The sequence below is a fragment of the Chelon labrosus genome (assembly GCF_963514085.1).
Source record: "Chelon labrosus genome assembly, chromosome: 17".
Classification (NCBI taxonomy): Eukaryota; Metazoa; Chordata; class Actinopteri; order Mugiliformes; family Mugilidae; genus Chelon; species Chelon labrosus.
The window spans coordinates 920,563-938,460 of record NC_140350.1 but is presented as its reverse complement, the minus strand read 5'-3'; the positions used below and the strand labels follow the sequence as shown (position 1 = coordinate 938,460).

The window sequence follows — 17,898 nt, the reverse complement described above, 5'->3', positions numbered from 1 at the left end:
TTTAAGAATGGAGCTGTTCAGTTTCCAGTAGGAGCTTCTATGATGAATATTAGGATTCAGAGATTTGTATCGAGATTGCTTTGTGGTCTGTTAAAGGAGTAGGGAGGATATTGACATTGATAGCATTTTTATCAAAACAACTGTAGTCCGACGCTCTAGTCATGTCCGGTCTGATAAGGTCACATCTTTTACGTCTTGTCATCCGTGGAGGTTAAAAAAATAACGAGCCTGTTTTTCCAACGTAAGGAGTAGAAAGTACAGATATTTGTGTACAAATGTAGGGATTAAAAGAAAAAAAGTCGTCAAAAAAAGAAATACTCAAGTAAAGTACAGATACCTGAAAAATCTACTTACAGTAAGTACAGTAATGAAGTATTTGTACTTTGTTACTTCCCACCTCTGCCAGTAGTGGAAATGTTACTGACCAGTAAAAATGGATGAATGCTGCAAGAGTCATTACTGTGATGGAGTGGTGGAGTATATATTTTTGTAGTGTTAATAAATGACACTTTTTGGAAGTATTTAATGTGTCCGCTCTCACTGATTCCCATTAACTCACTGCATGGCTTAAGGTTTTAAAGAGTTGCACAGTAGGTGCACACATTCAAGAGACAAGAGACACTCAAGTGTGCTATTGAATGTGGTCGGCTGGTCTGGTCCAAAATGCCAGGACTGATTTTTTTTTTCCCAGTCCGCCCCTGCACATTATATTAATATATTAAGTATATATAGTAAAATATTATATATTTTTGTAATGGCGAAACAGCTTATGAAGCTAAACTGAGATCACAGAGTTGAAAGAGGATGTTGTGAATTTCAGTAATTTAGGTCATATTGATCCACAGACCATTAAACTTCACACAGCCAAACTGACACCTTGCCATGCAGACTAAATCATCCAGCTTCCTTGGTAAAACATTTTTTTAATGACCTCAGGGTGGAGACACTGAGCCACTGTAACTGGGTCATTTGGTATGATGGCGCTAGAAATTTCTAGGAGGCCACATTTATTTCCACACTGTGGTGGTATGCATTCATACTGTGCAAACATGATGTCACTAATGATGTCTACATTTATTCTCACAATTTTGTGTTGTCATTTTACTGGGCAGATGGTGCCGTTATCTGCTAGTTATGTAGAACACATTAGAAGGATAACTCTTATGTATTTTGAAGTCATTTCTAATATATAGGTGAGAGCAAATAAAATCAGTTATCAGAATCAGCAACTGAGACATTACCGAGGTCTAAAAACAAAACTGGACAAGATCGACACACTCTGCTGTCAAAAGCGTTGCCTGCCCAGCTGATCCGTCAGGCACTGCAGAGGAGAAAGACGAATCAGCACTCTCTGGTCCACCCTCATCCCTCCCACTCTCTCTCTCCACCTCATTGTATTGTCCCCACATTGTCTCAGAAGTGATCCGCAGTGGTGCACGCTGAGGCGACTCCAACCAGCTGTTCAACTCCCCAAAGATACCAGAGCACGCAGGAAGGAGCTTGCTTCATCATTCAGTCAAGACGGGGTAAGACTCTTTAGCAATGTTCTGCTGCAGCCCTGGACAAGATATGATGACTAAGATCATATCGAGATGACATGGAATATGCTAGAACAAGGAGCAGTGCATGAAATCAGGAAATATGTATGAGCAGAGATAGGCAAACATAAGTACAACTTAACATTAAAAAGTACAATATTTGGCATGGGATACTAATAAAGAGAGGTTGTGTCAGTGGAAACTGAGAGGAATGTTACGACAAATAGAAAAGAAAAAAAACAACTGTGTCACCTTCTGTCCTGTCATTAGGTTTGGTGGAGGTGATTAACATCCATTTAGATGAGAACATCTGCATTTTTTTCGACTTGTTATCCAAATAACAGCGTCATGTGTGCTGTACCAAAATAATGATGTTGTCATTTTAGTTGACATACCTTTTTTCCATCTCTGTACTAGCATAATATTATGACCTCTCCCAAAATGACCTTACAACTGCCTGGAGAGCTCAACCCGCTTTATTCAATTTGGTGTATCACTCCCCTGTTTACATTTTATATGATGCTCTTTCAAATTGGATTTGCTTCCCCTCTTTCTTTCTTTTTGTTGCAGAGTTGGATAGGTGCTTTTCCATCATGCTCAAGTCTCTATTTGCATTTGAATTGTTGACAGGTGAGAATCATTTTAAGAAATACTTCATAGACGTAATTTTAAAAAGCATATTATTAGGGTTAAAATTAAATATATCTCTGCCTATGCTTTCATCTCATATGTTCTTTTGTGTTTGCCCCAGTTCTGCTGATCTCAGTCAAATGTGAACCAATCTCCGTGTGTGTTGAGGATGATGATGACCTGCGAGTAGACTGTCGGATCGATCCCAAGCCCAGCCAAATCAACAGCTATGAGTTCTCCTGGTCCTATGGGACCAAGGAGTTACTCATTAACACCAATGTGTCTGGTTCTTCAGCAGAGGTGCAGTTCAAAGACAAAAGCACAGTGGAGGAGCTGGAACCTCACGGCTACAGAATGACCGTTACCGACTTCAGGCACAACCTCCCACACAACACCACCTACATGTGTAAAATATCTGGGTCGTCTGCCAGTATTACTGTGGAGAAAGGTAAGTGATGTGTGTTTACCTGGGAGAATGTGAGGAAGCACATGAGTAAGTGAGAAGGACACAAAATCAAAATATTTTTGTAAACTGTTTGCACTTTTCTTCCTCTGCAGATCAACTCGTCCCATGTTCAGCTAGAAGCATGTTTCTGAAGAACTCCTGGTCCTGGATGGTTTGTCTGCTGCTCTACGTCTGTCATATACTCAGCTAAAATAAATAAAACATGCAGACAGGCTTGTGCTATGCATCTAACCACACCTCCTCTACTGTCAATATCCACAAACATCCCCACAATAACATCACATGTGGCTTTCTTTTGTTGCCCACCCAGAAGTGCTGAAGCCATATTAACAGTGTGTTTATTTATGAAGATGATGCAACAGAAAGCTTTAGAGATGTACTTTTTTGCTGCTGAGCTGCACATGCTGTAGTAAACATGCAATTATTACTTTGAAAGATGCAGCAGTTGTTTTCAATAAAGGGATGCTATTAAAATCTGACACTAATGTGTGCCTAAGGAACTGATGGGTTCTATCCATTTTTTTATAGCTTTGTCTTTGTGTATGTTCTGCAAATAATATACAACCCTCCTGTCTCTGCTCCCCTGCCGATCAGAGTTTCCTGATCATACTACCTGAGTGTCACTCCGTGGCTCCTCCACATCTGGGAGCCACCTCTGCCCCCCTACTGAGTTCACCCTCCTGTGTAAAGTTGCCCTCGACTGACCACTATACGATCTATTCAGGAACTGTCTCCAACCACACCTGGGGACAGGGTATATGTGTGCTCTGGCCCTGCATTCAGGGTCAGTCTCCGGTCTCGGACCCGCTCTGTGTCGGTAGGCTCACCATGACCTGGAACTCCAATAAACTTGGACCACTTTAGCAAACTTGGAACTAGACTTGTATTGTTTTTTTCTTCAACAATACGTACAGATTCATTCATTCATTCATCTTCTGTACCCGCTTATTCCTGTTATGGGTCGTGGGGGTCTGCTGGAGCCTGTCCCAGCTGTCATCGGGCTGGGAGGTGGGGGCGTACAGATTCAATTCTTGTTAATTACAACTGCACTTAAGAGATCTTACTATTAATAAACTGTCATCTAATTAGATTGTGCGGTTAATGTTTGATTTTAAGGAGCCCCAAAGTGATGATTGACACCTCTTACTGTTCGGCTCATAAATCACACTCGGTTTCTCTGTGTAGGCTCAGGATGCACATGTTTATGATAGTAGATGTAACAAAACATAAAACCTATATATATTTTGCCATTTGATCAAAAACACAACAAGCATGAAGATACATTGGTGGTTATGTTTATTAACACTGGGATGTCTACATGTCTATTTTGTGTTTCTATTGTAATACCTATTCTGAGCTTATTAAATATTGAGCATGCATAATACTCTTCATATTAATTGTTTATAAAAAGCATAAATTAAATTAAAAATACCCAAACTGATAAATACTAAATGGAAACAATATATTGTGAAATATATTCTGGAAACTAACAAACTAAACTGAAGGGAACACAAAAATGAAAACTCAAAATAAAAATAAAACCTTAGATTTAATAAAAATCTATAAACTCTCCTTGCACATACAGTACATTTCTTGTTCACAGTCCCACTCAAACGCGACACCTATAATTTATTCTTAAGCAAGCTATTTTGTCATTAACCTACCCCCAGCTTTGTTTTCTGTTTAGAGTCACTGTTAGAGATTTGATCCTAGATTTGGCCAAGTTGACATTCTTGACCCTCAGCGACTTCCGTAGTTCCCGAAAATACAAAGATGGCTGCTTCCACTGGTACAAGCAAGGGACCAGAGCTTTCCAAAGCCGAGTACCTAAAACGTTATCTATCAGCCGAAGAAGATCCCAAGAAATCAAAAGGAAAAATAAAAAAGAAACGACGTAAGGTCCCCGAGAAGGGGTGAGTAGACTAGTCAAGATGTTTCCTGGCAAGGCATTATGTGCTAGCCGTTAAGCTAATTACATCTCTGTTGCCGTTCAGCGCTGCGCACTGTTTTAATCTCCTCGTAAGCGAAACGATTATTACCTAAATAACTAACCTTTGTTTCTCTTGTTTAAGACTTAAAATAGTAGACGATGATATAGGATGGAAACAGATGGTCAAAGAGCAGACAGAAATCGAAGAGGATGAAGAAGAAGCTCCAGTGGTAAGCCCTTAGCTAACACTAGCTAGCCTGTTTCAATTAAATCACTTTAAGAGTCCCCTTTCTTCTTCAAGATGCAATATTCAAAGAGTTTATTGTCACATGCACAGTGTAGAAACATATTTCTCTGTACAATGAAATTCTTCTTTTGCCGTCCACCCGAATGCTAACAATATAGAAAATCTTAGAAATAGAATATAAAAACATACATGTAATATAAAATATCTAGTGCACATATCAATGTGCAAATGGTATTAATATAAACAATGAACTGAAATTTAAACGGAAACCGGAAAAGTGAACAGTGCATTGTATAGCATGAGTAGTCGATGGTTTAGTGACTAAACCATCGACTACACATGGACTAAACTTTAGTCCATGTGTCAGACCGGATTTTGTAAAGCGTCTTGAGACAATTTGTGTTGTTATTGACCTTATATAAATAAAATTGAATTTAATTAAATCTAGACTCCCGTCAGCTGTTAATGAGTCTGATGGCAGTGGGGAAAAAGGACTTCTTCAGTCTCAAGGTCCTGCATTTCACACTTCTGTACCTCTGGCCTGAGGGTAGGAGTGTGAACAGTGTGTTGGGGGAGGGTGAGGTCCTTGGTGATGGAGGCAGCTCTCCTGTGGACTCAATGCATGTAGATGCTCTGCAGAGATGGCAGTGAAGTCCTGGTAATCCAATGAACAGTCTTCCCCACTCTCTGCAGGCATTTTCGGTCCATAGCTGTAGTGCTGTTGTACCACACAGTGATGCAGTTGCTCAAGATGCTCTGAATGGTGTAGCTGTAGAAGTTGCACAGGGAGCTACCTCCACAGGAAGTACAGCCGCTGTTGAGCCTTCTTGACCAGCTGTGTGGTGTTTAGTGTCTAGGTGGGGTCTTCAGTGATGTGAACCCCTAGGTACTTAAAGCTTCACCATGTACACTTTAAAAACGAGCAGTTTGTGGTGGAAACTTTGATAATTTAAAAAATGAACAGCTTTGGTAAAGAGCAAGTACATTTAGACAAAGGACAGGAAAATAAATTAAAGTCAATAGTGTGGCATAAGCCTTAATGAATGCCAAATTAATTTTGTTATATTACTTGACCCTGGTTTAACACTTCATCTTTTGCTGTCTGCTCAGATTGCAGAGGTGATTGATGATCGCCCAGAGCAGGTTAAACGATTGGAAGCCTTCAGAACCAGCAACAGATGGAAAGTAATTGGAGGTAAATGTCAAAGAAGCAGGGAGCATTTGTGCCTGTTTAAAACAACATTATTTGCTATGACTACTACTAACTGTCCTCTCCTGATAGCTGATGAAGATGAAAACACAGAGGAGGGCAACGGAAGACGGCCTGAACATACAGACCCCGTGGCTTCAAGCAAAAGCTGTCATGACTCACCAGAGCTGTTGTCGGAGAGGAGGAGACATGATTCTCCAGACATATCTCCTCCTAGGAAGAGTCGTCACGACTCTCCAGACATATCTCCTCCGAGGAGAGGCAGCCGTGACTCTCCAGACTTGTCACCCCCGAGGCAACATTCAAGGAAGTCGGGGAAAATGCAAAGTAAAAGTGAGTGATGAAAATAATAGATGACATTGAAGATGTCATCTATTATCTCTTTTTCTACATAGGACTAAGTCGCGTGAACAAAACTGAAAAGATTCAAGATTTAAAAATTCAAAGAGTTTATTGTCATGTACACAGTGTAGAAACATGTTTTCCTGTACAATGAAATTCTTCTTTTGCTGTCCACCCAGATGCCTAATATAAAAAAATCTTAGAAATAGAATATAAAAGTTACATATAATGCAAAAATATAAGATAACTAGCGCAAATATCGATGTGCAAATGGGAATGTAAATAATGTACTGAAAATGTAAACAGAAGCTAAAAAGACCACATCTGTCAGAAGACCTTCCAACATACATCACTGTCTGTTAATGGAAGTCTATGACAATTGCCTTGATAGGATAATGAAATGTCAAATTTAAACATCTATGTTTTGCCATATTTTTTCAAATGTCATCTTGGAAGGGGTCATGATAATAATATGTCATGATGTCATGATTTTCTGTATAAAAACTACATGCTACTGCAATGATCTCACATCCTACTAGCTTAGTGTCACAAAGTCTATTTGTTTTAAGAGAGTAGTTTAACAAACACTTTACATCACTGTTACTTTGCTTTACTATGTTTTCATCAGATTCATCCCCCACCAGAAGAAAACCCAGCTCTTCATTATCAAATAAAAAACGTTCACCTGATCCTCAACGGTCATCTCCACCGCCGAGTAGGGCCCAAAATAGGCGTGACTCCGACTCTAATCAGTCACCCCCACGGAAAAAGCCACTGAAGGGAGAAGCTTCTAAGTCCGACCTATCTCCTCCAAAGAGGCACTTGAAAACAAGACAAGGCTCTGATTCTGACCAGTCTCCACCCAGGAGGCGGCCACAGAGTGTAAAAGACGCAGATGGAGATCTGTCTCCTCCTCGTAGACCTGGCCAATCCCAGGTGGGGAAACTGTTGTTCGTTCAAAGATGAAATCTCATTTGCCTTAAATTGCTATATATTTCTCGATTTCTTATTTTTCTCCAGGGACCGAGGATGCTTTCTGGTGGCAAGGCAGGTCTGGTTTCTGTAGAAGTTTTAAGGGAAGAGCAGGAGGAAAACCGAGTCAGAGAAATAAACAATCAACCTCTAGAAGGTTGGCTCAGCTTTCAAGGATATTGCATTTCACATCATCTACAGTGCATCTGGAAAGTATTTACAGCGCTTCACTTTTTCCACATTTTGTTATGTTACAGCCTTATCCCAAAATGGATTAAATTGTTTTGTTTTTTTCCCAAAAATCTACACACAACACCCCATAATGACAATGAGAAAAAAAATCTTTATTAAAAATAAAAAACTAAGATATCACATGTACATAACCCTCAGACTTTCCACCAGTCCCCTAGAACTGAAGAAGCTACTCGGATGAGTGGTGAAACGTCTTCTCTAAAAAAATCTACAAGTCCAGTTGCCTTTTTTGAACCTTTTTTGGATATACCATGACCTGGATGACTGAGAACCTTCACAGACACATGTACATAAGTATTCGCAGCCTTTGACATGAAGCTCAAAATTGAGATCATGTGCATCCTGTTTCCACTGATCATCCTTGAGATGTTTCTACAGCTTAGTTTGAGTCCACCTGTGGTAAATTCAGTGATTGTACATGATTTGGAAAGGCACACACCTGTCTATATAATGTCCCACAGTTGACAGTACATGTCAGAGCACAAACCAAGCATGAAGTCAAAGGAATTGTCTGTAGACCTCTGACACATGATTGTCTTGAGGCACAAATATGGGGAAGGGTACAGAAAGATTTCTGCTTATTTTAAAGGTCCCAATGAGCACAGTGGCATCCATAAATGGAAGAAGTTCGGAAACACCAGGACTCTCCCTAGAGCTGGCTGGCCGGCCGTCGGGGGAGAATGGAACTGGGAGACAAGTCAGGATAGAGGGAAAGATGAGTGCAGCAATGTACAGAGACATCCTTGATGAAAACCTGTTCCAGGGCACTCTTGACCTCAGACTGGGGCGAATGTTAATCTTTCAATAGGACAATGACCCTAAGCACACAGCGAAGATATCAAAGGAATGGCTTCAGGACAACTCTATAAATGTCCTTGAGTGGCCCAGCCAGAGCACATACTTGAATCCGATTGAACATCTCTGGAGGGAGCTAAAAATTGTTGTGCACTGATGCTTCCCATTCAACCTTAAAGGGCTTGAGAGGTGCTGCTAAGAGGAATGGACAAAACTGCCCAAAGAGAGGTCTGCCAAGTTTGTGGCATTATATTCTAAAACAGTTGAGGCTGTAATTTCTGCCAAAGTTGCATCAACAAAGTAGTGAGCAAAGGATGTTATGCTGTGACCACTTATGTACATGTGATTTCTTAGTTTTGATTTTTATTGAATTTGCAAAAATCTCAAAAAAAAAAAAAAAAGGTGTTTCCAAACTTGTTCTATTTACAGATGATAGAGGCCACTGTGCTCAGTGGGACCTTTAAAATAAGCAGAAATCTTTCTGTACCCTTCCCCATATTTGTGCCTCAAGACAATCATGTGTCAGAGGTCGACAGACAATTCCTTTGACTTCATGCTTGGTTTGTGCTCTGACATGTACTGTCAACTGTGGGACCTTATATAGACAGGTGTGTGCCTTTCCAAATGTACAATCAACTGAATTTACCACAGGTGGACTCCAATTAAGCAGTAGCAACATCTCAAGGATGATCCGTGGAAACAGGATACACCTGATCTCAATTTTGAGCTTCGTGGCAAAGGCTGCGAATACTTATGTACATGTGATATCTTAGTTTTTTATTTTTAATACATTTCTCAAAAATCTATTTTTTTGTTTCACATTGTCATGGGGTGTTTAATCCATTTTGGAATAAGGCTGTAACATAACAAAATGTGTAAAAAGTGAAATGCTGTGGATGCACTGTGTACGACTAATGCATGATTTACATAGCAGATTTCTTTTGCCATGTCTTGATTAGTTCTTGTATAGTCATGAAATGTTGTCTCTGCTTAGATTACATGTATGTCCATTTATCTGCTTGACTAGATGAATCCCGTAATGCACAGACGGTATTCCGAGACAAAAGTGGTAAAAGGAGGGACTTGGATTCAGAGAGAGAGGAACGGAAGAAGAAAGCTGTAGAAAAAGCAGCAAAGGATGAGAAATATGTTCAGTGGGGAAAAGGGTAAATCTGCATGATCATTTTACAGAATGTAGTAGTTATCTACATACACCCCGTGACTTACATTCTTTCACAACTAAAGCCAAAATGTGTGTTTAGGTTGGCCCAGAGCCAGATGCAACAGCAGAGAATTGAAGATGCAGTGCGTGAAGCCCACAAGCCACTGGCACGTCATCGTGATGACGAGGATCTTGACCGCATGTTGAGAGAGCAGGAAAGAGAAGGGGATCCTATGGCTGCAATGCTAAGGCGGAAAAAGGACCGCAGTACAAAAACACAAGGTTTTAAACATTACATTTTTATTTTATTTTATTCAACCTTTTGAGATTGACAAACTCTCAATAGAGAAAAGGCCAGAATGGCAATATTGTAAGATTCATACTTTGTCCATGATTTCAGTGAAATAATGTTTGGTGCATACAGTATACATTGTAAAGCACCTGCCTTTGTCTTTAACTGTAGAAAAACCTCAATATAAAGGCCCTGCACCACCTCCAAACCGCTTCAACATTCAACCAGGTTATCGCTGGGATGGAGTTGACAGGTAACCAGCTTATGTGTACAATCATTTGTCTTTTTATTAAATGCTTTATTTTTGCTGCGGTTAAAATGGGGTTGATTGCAAAATGAATAACAATATTTTATTTGTCTGTTCCACAGGTCAAATGGTTTTGAACAGAAACGCTACAGTCGAATTGCAGATAAGAAAGCCAGCCAGGAGGCAGCTTATAAATGGAGTGTGGAGGACATGTAATTAATGAATCAGGAGCAGAGCTAAAGAGCATGACTAGTTACCTAGAATTTCTAAACTGTTAAGCCAACTTCAGGTTAGACATATCACTTATATTTTAAAAATTAACTGAATGAATGATAAAACTTTCCAGAACAGTTTGGTACTGTAGAACAGATATCAGATGTAACTGTACATAGCAGTGAAGTCGTGAAGCTTAAGGATTTTGTAAGAAATTGTTCAATGTGGAGACAAACATATGTGGTTTGTTTTCACTGTTTCATTAAAAAAAAAAACTATTTTGTATAATTTTGTGTCAAGAATGTTGGTGTTCTTCAGTGGTATTTCAGATTGGCAGGAATAGGGTTTGACATTCAGATATTAATGGCATATTACTGAGCTGAAGCGTACTAAATAAACAGTAGTGTGCAGATTCACTGGTGTGCCTTCATTGTTATTGAGCATAGTGGGGCATTTAGCATCTAAAGTTTAGATGCTAAATGCCACACTTTAGATTCTAAAAGTGTTTCCCCCAGGAAATGGTTAAGGCTATACAGTGAGTATTTGACTTGGACTCATGGCCAGGAAAGTCTCCAGAATGACTCCAGATTGATGATGTCAGTGAGTGAGCATGCATAGCAATCAAATATATCACAATTACATAATTACAATAGTATTCTTGATTTTGTTGTAGATAGATTGCTTTCACCCTGAGTACACCAATGCCGTACACCTTGGTAGGTATCTCGATGATCAACTGCTTTTTCCAATGTCAAGATCAATTTTTTTTATGCCTAACTTTGAATCCAGTATGGACCAGAGGTTCAAAAAGTCCTATGTGTGAGCCTGAAACACCCACTGAACTCCATGAAAGCTGAGTAAAGTCCATCTGTTGATGAGGACCGTGGTTTCTGTGAGCCTTAAGTTGGGGTGGTTGAATGAAATTATATAATGATCTGTATCATATTGTATAGTTTTTCATTCCACTAACCTTTATATTATTTTTTTTTTATTGATCCTGAGACCGATATAATAAGAATAAGAAAACCTTTATTTGTCCCACAATGGGGAAATTGCAGTTTGCAACAGCATACAGACATGACAGAGATAGAACAGATAATAGACATATTGCACAGACTGGTGTGTGACAGGGAAAAGGGTTAATTCGCTGAGTCTAAGCAGAAGAGAAGAAGTGGTCTATACTAGACTGAGAGTAGGGCATACAGGACTAAACTCTACCTTACATATAGTAGGAAAGGGTAATGGTTTATGCATAGTGTGCCAAGTCAGAGAAGATGTTGATCATGTACTTTTTAAGTGTGAGAAGTATAATGATAAATAATAGATTAATCTGGCAAGAAATGGAAGGGGAGAATTCAATTAATGAAATTCTGGAAGAAAAGGGCATGACAAGTGAGAGACTGAAAGCTTTATTTATTTACCTTAATAATACTGGTTTAATGAAAATAATATAATTTTACTTATTTATTTATTTATTTTTTGGTTTGTTTTGATTTAGTATAAGCCTAGACTCCATGACGTTCATGGTATTACACACTCCTGTACAGTTGGTGGCGGTATACTACAAAATAGTCATCTGCCAAGAAACAGAAGAAGAAGAAGAAGAAGAAGAAGAAGATCTCAATGATCTCAAAGCAACTTTTTTAATTCAGGGAAATTGCAGCATTGAAACTTATTACTAAAAACCCATCCTGTGACTTCAGGGTCTGAAGTTCAGGCTAAAATGGCTGACTGGAGTCCGATAGCGAAGGTGTATGACCCGCTGAAAGCAGGAAGCATCGACGGCACGGATGTGGAGCCCCATGATCGGGCAGTGTGGAGGGCTATGTGTGCCCGCTACAAACCCAACAAAGGCGTCGTTGGAGACCCCTTGCTCACACTGTTTGTAGCCCGCTTGAACCCTCATACAACCGAGAATAAACTGCGCCAAATATTCTCTCAGTATGGAGACATCCAGCGGCTCCGGCTAGTCCGGGACATCGTCACGGGATTCTCCAAAGGATACGCGTTCATTGAATACAAAGAAGAGCGGTCCATTGTTCGGGCTCGTCGGGACGCCAGCAAACTGGTGGTGGACCAACACGAAGTCTTCGTGGACTTTGAGCAGGAGAGGACTCTTACAGGTTGGGTGCCACGGCGACTCGGTGGCGGACAGGGAGGGAAAAAGGAGTCCGGACAGCTGCGGTTCGGAGGCAGGGACCGGCCTTTCCGTAAACCCATTAACGTTGGAATCGGCCCGGTGCAGGAACGTGGAGGGAGGGAGTGGGACAGAGACAGGTCAGGGTTGAGAGACAGGGAGGATCGGGATCGACACAGCGAGACCGAGTGGGGCAGCAGAGAGAGGAGAGATTATCGAGACCGTGGCAGAGACAGGGGTGACCGCAGACACGGAGACAAGAGCAGACACCGGGAAAGAAGATGAATCACCGAACCAGTCAATGTTTGTGACAGATGTTTGAACAGTCCAGATGTGTTCATCAAATGAAAAAATGTTAGCAAAGTGGACAGACAGTGGGACTGTCACTGTTCCTGATGTGCACCTATTGGAGCAGACTGTGGAAATAACCATCATTTGATTCACTGATCATTTTAATAATATTCGATTTCTGGACCATTGGTTTATGTACTTGAAATTGTGGTAATGGGATGTCAGCCTTTAGTTGCCTTTTTTCAGTTCATACTAAGCCATCTCATTATCTCTCGGGGAAATGTCACTTTTAATCCGTGCCTGTGGTTTGAACTGAGCAGTTATTAAGACTGAGAAGTGACTATTATAATCCACCAGATTAAAAAAAACAGACTCGTTTCTTACTCTCCTGATGTTGCTCAAGTGAAGCTAAAGCTAAATGGAAGAAGTAATGGACCTTATTTTCAAGTCACCTTTAAAGCAGATCAGATTGATTTGGTTTCCTTCTTTTATTTTATTTTTTAAGGAATATTTTTGAGGCTTCTGTCAGTGAAAGTTACAGACATTGCAGAGGGTTGTGAAATCAATTTATTGTAACGAATGGTTTATGCCACATATATAGTCCCTATCGATGTATATTGACATAAACAGTGATATTATCAATGCGACACATTGTCTTCTTTACCAGAGATCAAGCCAGATATCTTAACACTTCTGAGACACTTAAAACGATTCTCAGAAAGTCGTGGTTTCAGAACATGTCCACACACATGAAGTTCACTTCAAGATATTCTCTGGGTAACTTTGCATCCCTAAATCTACCATACATCATACCTGGTGAAAAGTTACTCATGAAAGTTTGTGCAGCATTGGATCTGCCATGTAACATCATCAGCTACAGTTAGGCCCAGAAATATTTGGACAGTGACACAATCTTCATGATTTGGGCTCTGCATGCCACCACATTGGGTTTGAAATGAAACAACTACAACGGAATTGAAGTGCAGACTTTAAGGTTTAATTCAAGGGGTTGAACAAAAATATATGATTAAACATGTAGGAATTGTAGCTATTTTTATACAAACGCTCCTCATTTCAGGGGCTCAAAAGTAATTGGACAAATAAACATAACCCTAAGTAAAATGTTACTTTTCAATATTTTGTTGAGGTAACACTTCATATTAGGGAACACCTATTCACCATTAACTAGTTGCTTATTAGCATGCAAATTAGTAACATATTGGCTCTTAAATAGTCATTATTAAAAACTTATTAATGCCTTATTCTGCATGGCCTTATTATACAACCAGTAAGCCATTAACTAAGAGTTTTCCCTCAATAACCTCAGAATTATTGTTTATTAGTAGTAAGCAATAAATCCAAATAACTCTAAATTAAGTCTTCTTATATTTTTTAGATTGTGCAATATTTTGTATTTTTGTACTTAATATTGTGCAGTATTTTATATTTTCCTGTTTTTTTTTTTTCTTTTTAAGCAGGCAGATTTTGGTTAAAGGATCCAACAGATTTTCAACAAGAGTACCTGTATTATCATACAGTATGACCTGCTTATACATTTGATACCATATTGTATGACATGTTTATATACACCGATATTTGTCAGTGTTTGAATTTTCAGGCAGATCCCATTACCTGTAAGTTAAACTACACAGCAAGTTCCACAGGTTTGTTGTCAGCCTTGGGAAAACCTGAACCAGTGGTTTAATAAATGAGGTATTTGTTCTTGTGCTGTCTTTGTTATTCTACCACTGAATGAGAGGGAACCTATAGATTGATCCATTTTTTTCAAAGGTGTAACCCATCATTTGTTCATTGCAGTAGTTACATGCTATAATATATTAACTAAGTGTGAAAAGGAGGCAACTTTAGATTAGGGAACATGTGTTGGTTAATAAGTATTCAACTATTAGTGAATTAGTAATGATCAAGATGTCACTTTAGCACATATTCTAAGTAGCAAAGACTTAATTTAGAGTTATAGACCATGGACTATAGTCTGATTCATGAAACAATAAAATATATACAAACCTGCACACAGCCCATAAAATGGGTATATTTTTCACTGGTTTATAAAATATTTTTTATTGTTGGAACGATTATTATATAACCACAAGAACAAGCTGTACAAAAAGCAATATGATGGAAGTCTGCCCTAGTAAATGACAGTAATATCCAGAGTAATGTGACATGAGAGTCTGATGTGAAATGGAGCAGCTGTCTTGTCAAAAAAACATGATTTAGGCTTGTTTCTTGTGTACTGTAGGTAAACAGACCACTCAGATGTCATGTTTGGTTGTGCCTGCCTGCCTGCTGGGACTCATGATGGGCCAGCCGGAGTAAGTCTCTCTTTGGACTGTGCTGAACTCGAACCTGTGTATCGAAACATGAAAGATACGGGTTAGATAATCTCTACATGAAGGCTGTAGGACATTTTGACAAACTTGCCCTCACCTGAAGGCAGGGTTGATGGCAATGTTGTCAGGTTGTGGGAGAGCAGGCGTTCGCCTCCTGTGGCAGAAGGTTAGAGGAGGGAAATCTTTCTGATATTGAGACTGCATCCCTGTTACATAATTTTTCACTGCCGCTGGCTTTGTGTGATCTTGGTTATGCTCTTGCTCATCCTCTCCCAGTTCCCCGTCTTTGTGGCCATTTCCTGTTCCTGTTCGTGTGGGATGGTTGGACTCCAGATGTGTGTTCTGAGAAACACGGTCGCCTGAAGGGTTATCACAACTTTGTTAAGGTTTTCAACTTATGCACATTAACAAAAAATACATAAAGAATACATTTTATGTCAATCGAGGAAGGATGACGGAAAACAAACTTGACATTTCCACCTCTTTTTCTTAATCAAATGTTTGGACTTTGGACTAAATTATTTTTCAATGCTAAAAGCATGTACTAATTATTTCATGCAACTTAACTGTATAATAAAGCCTGGAGAGAATTATCCTCTCAGTATCATTCAGATAATCATTTTTCAATTCTATCTATATACTAAATTCTAATACTCCTTTTAATCATATATAAACTTTTAATTGTAATGAATAATTTTACGTATTAAAAGCACTTTCAGACTTTTTTATTATATTAAGACTAAAGGCTACACTCTCCTAAGTACTTTCTCGAAAATGTTGCAGTTGCAGTATTTTCACAATTACAATTTGGATTGGTAATTACTGCATTATTATTGTTTCAGCATAATGGCAGTGTAAGTGCTGTATATTGTAGTGTGATTGATTAAATCTTTAAATTAAAGAAAAAAGTAATACATATCTTTGCTGTTAACCCCAACGTCCTTACAAATATAGCTCACAGTGTAACTTAAAATGGATATGATGAGTTTACTGTCTGTGTTGAAATATAACATAAGACCTTTGCCTCTGTGTTGTTGTGTGACTGGCCTGAAGCAGAAAGCCTCCCGTGATGTGGTCTCCATCCTGGCAGGAGTGTCTGGATATAGGAGTAATCCTGAAGAAGTACCAGAGATGGTAAAACGTGTTTCATTATAGGATACATTTTTTTGTATCTGTACGATGCAAGGACGAAATTTTGATTTCAGAAGTGGGGGGGAATCTTTCAGTTCTCTGTGTTTTCTAGTAGTTCTAGTTTTCTATTGCTACTTTTAAGTTTAATGTTCCCTTTTTTGGTTTGACTGGTTGTAAAGCATGTAGCAAAACATTATCACCCAATTCTGTGTTTGACCTTGTTAGTCAACTTCACTCCAACTCAGTACCACCAATTTTACACTTATTTATGGAATATATGGTAAACAGACCTCATTTACATAGCACCACCCAGTGGTGGGCAGGGCAAACTGGCATCACAGGTGGAGAGAAATTGAATAAAATGTCGGCACGCACATACGCACATGGACACCGATTCAAACGTTAATGTAAATGAAACCTCTGATACTTCAATCCTTCTAGCTGACGTGACCCAGGCAGAACAAACGAACAATTTACAGTAGCAGATTAACAAGGACTCCTGACCGCAGACTAGCAGACCGGTGTGACCATAGACATATATACATGTATGTCTGTGTGACAGCAAGGTGGAGTGACAGCGGGGACGGCCAATCACACAAGAAACGGCAGAGCCAATCGAGGAGCTTGTGGGCGGGTCTAAACTAAAAGAAACAGGCTTCACCTTGAGCGGCCGTAAAAAGTGCAGGGGACCAAAACGGCCTTTTGAAAAAAAAATATTACGTCCGTGGTACTATGTAATCAAAAGACTGTGTGGTTTTAAATGAGCCCTTTTCCAGAGGTTTAATTGTTGTTTTCATAATCGTTTCTTTGAACTAATCCTCACTTAGCATTTGCTGAAACCTTTCCAATTTTCATTGTGTTGTTGAGCTGACAGGCTCTGAAACATACAGGCTAACTTTATATAAATCATGAGAATTGGACCTGTAAATTATGTTACAGCTCAGTATGGCTCATTTACTTTGAATACAGCTGTAATAACAGTGATGCTCAATTATTCCCACAGATTTGTTGTGATTAAAAAAATGGATATATTTGTGTATACATTAAAAATGTCCTGAGTCAGAGTTCAGACAAGTTTGAGCTCAGAAATAATGATGATAATTTTATGTTTTTGTTGTTTTTACTTAATCCCATATTTACTCAGTCTTATGATTGTTGTGGTTGATTTTTTCTGATCACTGAGCATGTGACCAAAACATCAGAATTCAAACACTACAAGGATTACTTTTCCACTGTGTATTTCAACCACAAAATCTCATGAAGAATAATTAGGTTATTGAAGTTGAGAATGAAAACATTGCCATGCTGGGACAAAGAAGAAGCAAAGTTTTACCTGCCACTGTTGGCGGTTCTCCCCTGTAGGGTCGACTGCGCAGAAAGAATTCATAGGGGCGACGGGGGTGTTGTAGCTTGGCCTTTTCAAAGAACATTTTATCTATTGGCTCCAGGGTCACTGGCATCAACAGAAGCTCTAATCTCTGGTGTCTGGTAGTACAAATACAGTGGAAATGACTCCAAGCTGAATTTATTCAGTTGTCATTGAAGGCAGGAAAACAAAAACATCACAAATTATTATATTTCAAATAACATCCAACATAAAAGAAAACTTTTATTTCATTTCTTACCTTATATGTGGAGAAAAAAAACATACATCTGCAGTGTTTCCCTATACTGTCTATTCTCTGCACT

General features: G+C 39.2%; 4 protein-coding genes across 4 annotated transcripts; 3 read left to right on the top strand and 1 right to left on the bottom strand.

Annotated features, from left to right (window-relative positions):
• The first annotated feature begins 1,952 nt into the window (after positions 1-1,952).
• On the top strand, positions 1,953-2,904 carry LOC311502219 (uncharacterized protein). The gene is made up of 3 exons (XM_084564344.1): positions 1,953-2,168; positions 2,290-2,616; positions 2,727-2,904. The coding sequence occupies exons 1-3, from the start codon at positions 2,132-2,134 to the stop codon at positions 2,822-2,824; spliced, it is 462 nt and encodes a 153-aa protein (XP_084420470.1). The 5' UTR covers positions 1,953-2,131; the 3' UTR covers positions 2,825-2,904.
• A 1,473-nt stretch (positions 2,905-4,377) lies between these two features.
• On the top strand, positions 4,378-11,609 carry bud13 (BUD13 homolog). The gene is made up of 10 exons (XM_084564934.1): positions 4,378-4,547; positions 4,707-4,794; positions 5,922-6,006; positions 6,094-6,354; positions 6,992-7,299; positions 7,384-7,492; positions 9,410-9,548; positions 9,645-9,826; positions 10,008-10,089; positions 10,206-11,609. The coding sequence occupies exons 1-10, from the start codon at positions 4,408-4,410 to the stop codon at positions 10,297-10,299; spliced, it is 1,488 nt and encodes a 495-aa protein (XP_084421060.1). The 5' UTR covers positions 4,378-4,407; the 3' UTR covers positions 10,300-11,609.
• A 254-nt stretch (positions 11,610-11,863) lies between these two features.
• snrnp35 (small nuclear ribonucleoprotein 35 (U11/U12)) lies at positions 11,864-13,583 on the top strand. The gene has a single exon (XM_084564844.1). The coding sequence runs from the start codon at positions 12,020-12,022 to the stop codon at positions 12,716-12,718; it is 699 nt and encodes a 232-aa protein (XP_084420970.1). The 5' UTR covers positions 11,864-12,019; the 3' UTR covers positions 12,719-13,583.
• Positions 13,584-13,699: 116 nt separating this feature from the next.
• On the bottom strand, positions 13,700-17,635 carry LOC311502566 (uncharacterized protein). Its single transcript, XM_084564845.1, has 4 exons — positions 17,543-17,635; positions 16,097-16,192; positions 15,176-15,437; positions 13,700-15,094 (listed from the first exon to the last, which is right to left on the bottom strand). Exons 2-4 carry the CDS (start codon positions 16,158-16,160, stop codon positions 15,001-15,003), a joined length of 420 nt encoding a protein of 139 aa, XP_084420971.1. The 5' UTR covers positions 16,161-16,192; positions 17,543-17,635; the 3' UTR covers positions 13,700-15,000.
• Positions 17,636-17,898: the final 263 nt, after the last annotated feature.

Excerpts from the sequence above, each read along its gene's own strand:
- snrnp35 (XM_084564844.1), top strand. The coding sequence starts at position 12,020 with ATGGCTGACTGGAGTCCGATAGCGAAGGTGTATGACCCGCTGAAAGCA.
- LOC311502219 (XM_084564344.1), top strand. The coding sequence starts at position 2,132 with ATGCTCAAGTCTCTATTTGCATTTGAATTGTTGACAG. Across the intron at positions 2,169-2,289 it reads TGCATTTGAATTGTTGACAG|TTCTGCTGATCTCAGTCAAA; the intron begins GTGAGAATCATT and ends TGTTTGCCCCAG. Across the intron at positions 2,617-2,726 it reads CAGTATTACTGTGGAGAAAG|ATCAACTCGTCCCATGTTCA; the intron begins GTAAGTGATGTG and ends CTTCCTCTGCAG.
- LOC311502566 (XM_084564845.1), bottom strand. The coding sequence starts at position 16,160 with ATGGAGACCACATCACGGGAGGCTTTCTGCTTCAGGCCAGTCACACAA. Across the intron at positions 15,438-16,096 it reads ACAACAACACAGAGGCAAAG|GCGACCGTGTTTCTCAGAAC; the intron begins GTCTTATGTTAT and ends ATAACCCTTCAG. Across the intron at positions 15,095-15,175 it reads GCCATCAACCCTGCCTTCAG|GTTCGAGTTCAGCACAGTCC; the intron begins GTGAGGGCAAGT and ends TTCGATACACAG.
- bud13 (XM_084564934.1), top strand. The coding sequence starts at position 4,408 with ATGGCTGCTTCCACTGGTACAAGCAAGGGACCAGAGCTTTCCAAAGCC. Across the intron at positions 4,548-4,706 it reads CGTAAGGTCCCCGAGAAGGG|ACTTAAAATAGTAGACGATG; the intron begins GTGAGTAGACTA and ends CTCTTGTTTAAG. Across the intron at positions 9,549-9,644 it reads TATGTTCAGTGGGGAAAAGG|GTTGGCCCAGAGCCAGATGC; the intron begins GTAAATCTGCAT and ends ATGTGTGTTTAG.